This window comes from Lactuca sativa, chromosome 5 (assembly GCF_002870075.4).
Source record: "Lactuca sativa cultivar Salinas chromosome 5, Lsat_Salinas_v11, whole genome shotgun sequence".
NCBI lineage: Eukaryota > Viridiplantae > Streptophyta > Magnoliopsida > Asterales > Asteraceae > Lactuca > Lactuca sativa.
Window position 1 is genome coordinate 200226296 of NC_056627.2, and position 2243 is coordinate 200228538.

General features: G+C 32.2%; 1 protein-coding gene across 1 annotated transcript; it reads left to right on the forward strand.

Moving 5' to 3' along the window:
- The first annotated feature begins 1219 nt into the window (after positions 1 to 1219).
- On the forward strand, positions 1220 to 1893 carry LOC128126257 (FACT complex subunit SSRP1-like). The gene is made up of 2 exons (XM_052764008.1): positions 1220 to 1383; positions 1479 to 1893. The coding sequence occupies exons 1-2, from the start codon at positions 1252 to 1254 to the stop codon at positions 1599 to 1601; spliced, it is 255 nt and encodes an 84-aa protein (XP_052619968.1). The 5' UTR covers positions 1220 to 1251; the 3' UTR covers positions 1602 to 1893.
- Positions 1894 to 2243: the final 350 nt, after the last annotated feature.

Here is a 2243-nt window from a genome sequence, read left to right on the forward strand (position 1 = left end):
ACTTTTGTTTTTAAATGTTTTTAGAGAAGCAGGTAACATCAAGTGTAGATAGTCAAGTATTTTGTCAATTACTAGAAATGCATTAGGAAAAGAGCATATGTAGGTGAAAATGATGGTCACAGGTGATAGGATTCTGTTGGAGATTGTGGTTCAAGGGGATCTCTAGCACTGTGAGATGAGGAATGAGTTTATTTGGTGTAATGGTTTATCAAAAATAAAGCGTATGCATCCTTTGAATAAATTAATTGCATTCTAAAGATAGATGATGAAGGGCATAACTGTCAATTTACTTTAAAAATCCATGGATGTATAAAAAGATGTGGAATTATCAGCTCCCCTTATATATATATATATATATATATATATATATATATATATATATATATATATATATATATATATATATATATATATATATATATATATTAGAATTTCTTTTTATCATAGCATTGTAAATAATAAATATACAATCTTTTTATGTACAGACATTCCAGGTCTTGTCTGAGTACCTCCAACTTCTGGATAGCTTACCAGTGCTATCAGCTATACAAGAGATGTGTCGTGGTGTGGAGGTAAGATTACTAAGATACCCTTCATATACATTCATCATTATCCTATATTACTTTGCCAGCTGGACATATACGTGTACATCATCTGTACTGATACAGTCATCACAAACGTACGTTACAGATATGGCTGGGAAGAACTCTACAGAAGTTGGACTCACTTTTATTGGGTAGGATGTTGAACACAATAGGGGAGGATGTTGAAGACAACCCTATGGCTATTGAAGTTGATAAATCTGATATTTCTGGTCTTACATGGATGAAAGTTCCATGGACTAATCAGCTTGTTGTTAGAATAAAAGATGGTTTGAAGTACAAGTTCATTGGTTTTCGTGATCAGGTAGCTTTTCATGGTGATTCATGCATGTATCTTTATTACATATCAAACATCTTTTTCCTTATCATAGTTTTCTATTTTATTATATTACAGGATGTTATTAGCCTGACGAACTTTATCCAGAACTCATGTGGGTTAACAACAGAAAAGAAACAGCTTTCTATTAGTGGGAAAAACTTGGGAGAAGTTGATTTAAATGGTTGAGACCTTTATCCTTATCTTGTTTTGTAAAATCTCCAAATTAGTATATTGTGGAGCAACACACATTTAGTAATATTGAGATGTAAATGAAACTAGTTAACATGTTATTCATACTAGTATCTTCCTTTCTGAAACTTTTCAGGCAATATGCTGTCTTTTCTTGTTGGTTCAAAGCAAGCATTTGAAGTCTCCATAGCTGATGTCTCCCAAACACAGCTACAAGGAAAGAATGATGTCATATTGGAATTCCATGTGGATGACACAACTGGTGCAAATGAGGTTCCTCTTTGTTAATTACTTTCAAATTTCTTCCTCATGGTATATGACAATTTTGATTTTTAACTATCTTTTTTTTTCTTTTTAATTTGATGCAGAAAGATTCTTTGATGGAGATAAGTTTTCAATTGAAGCCTTCTTATGTTTTTTCCTCTCATCTATCTTTTAATGTTGTTCAGATTGTAACTAATCTTTGCAAATTGATACATACCATGTTATGAAAACTGAAATGTTTATAACCAATTCATATTGAAACTGGTAATTTATTTTCCAATCTAATCTTCTCATTCCTTTAGTCCATCTCCCTACAACTTTCTAACATGCTTTCTGAACAATCCAGAATCCAGGTCAACTTAAAGTTCATCCAGGTGGTATATTATGGAAGAAACAAGGAGGTGGTAAGGCTGTTGAAGTTGATAAATCTGATATTTCTGGTCTTACATGGATGAAAGTTCCACGGACTAATCAGCTTGCTGTTAGAATCAAAGATGGTTTAAAGTACAAGTTCACTGGTTTTCGTGATCAGGTAGCTTTTCATGTTGATTCATGCATGTATCTTTATTACATATCAGACATCTTTGTCCTTATCAAGTTATCATAGTGTTCTATTTTATTATGTTGCAGGATGTTATTAGCCTGACCAACTTTTTCCAGAACTCCTGTGGGTTAACAACAGAAGAGAAACAACCCATGACTTTTTCTGATGATATCACAACAATCCTGAGCAGTATCAATCTTAATGGATCCATACAACCCATGACTTTTTCTGATGATATCACAACAATCTAAGAACACTTGATATTTTACAGGGTATTGTTCTTGATTCTTATACTCAATAAAAAAAGAATTTCATATGATAAAAG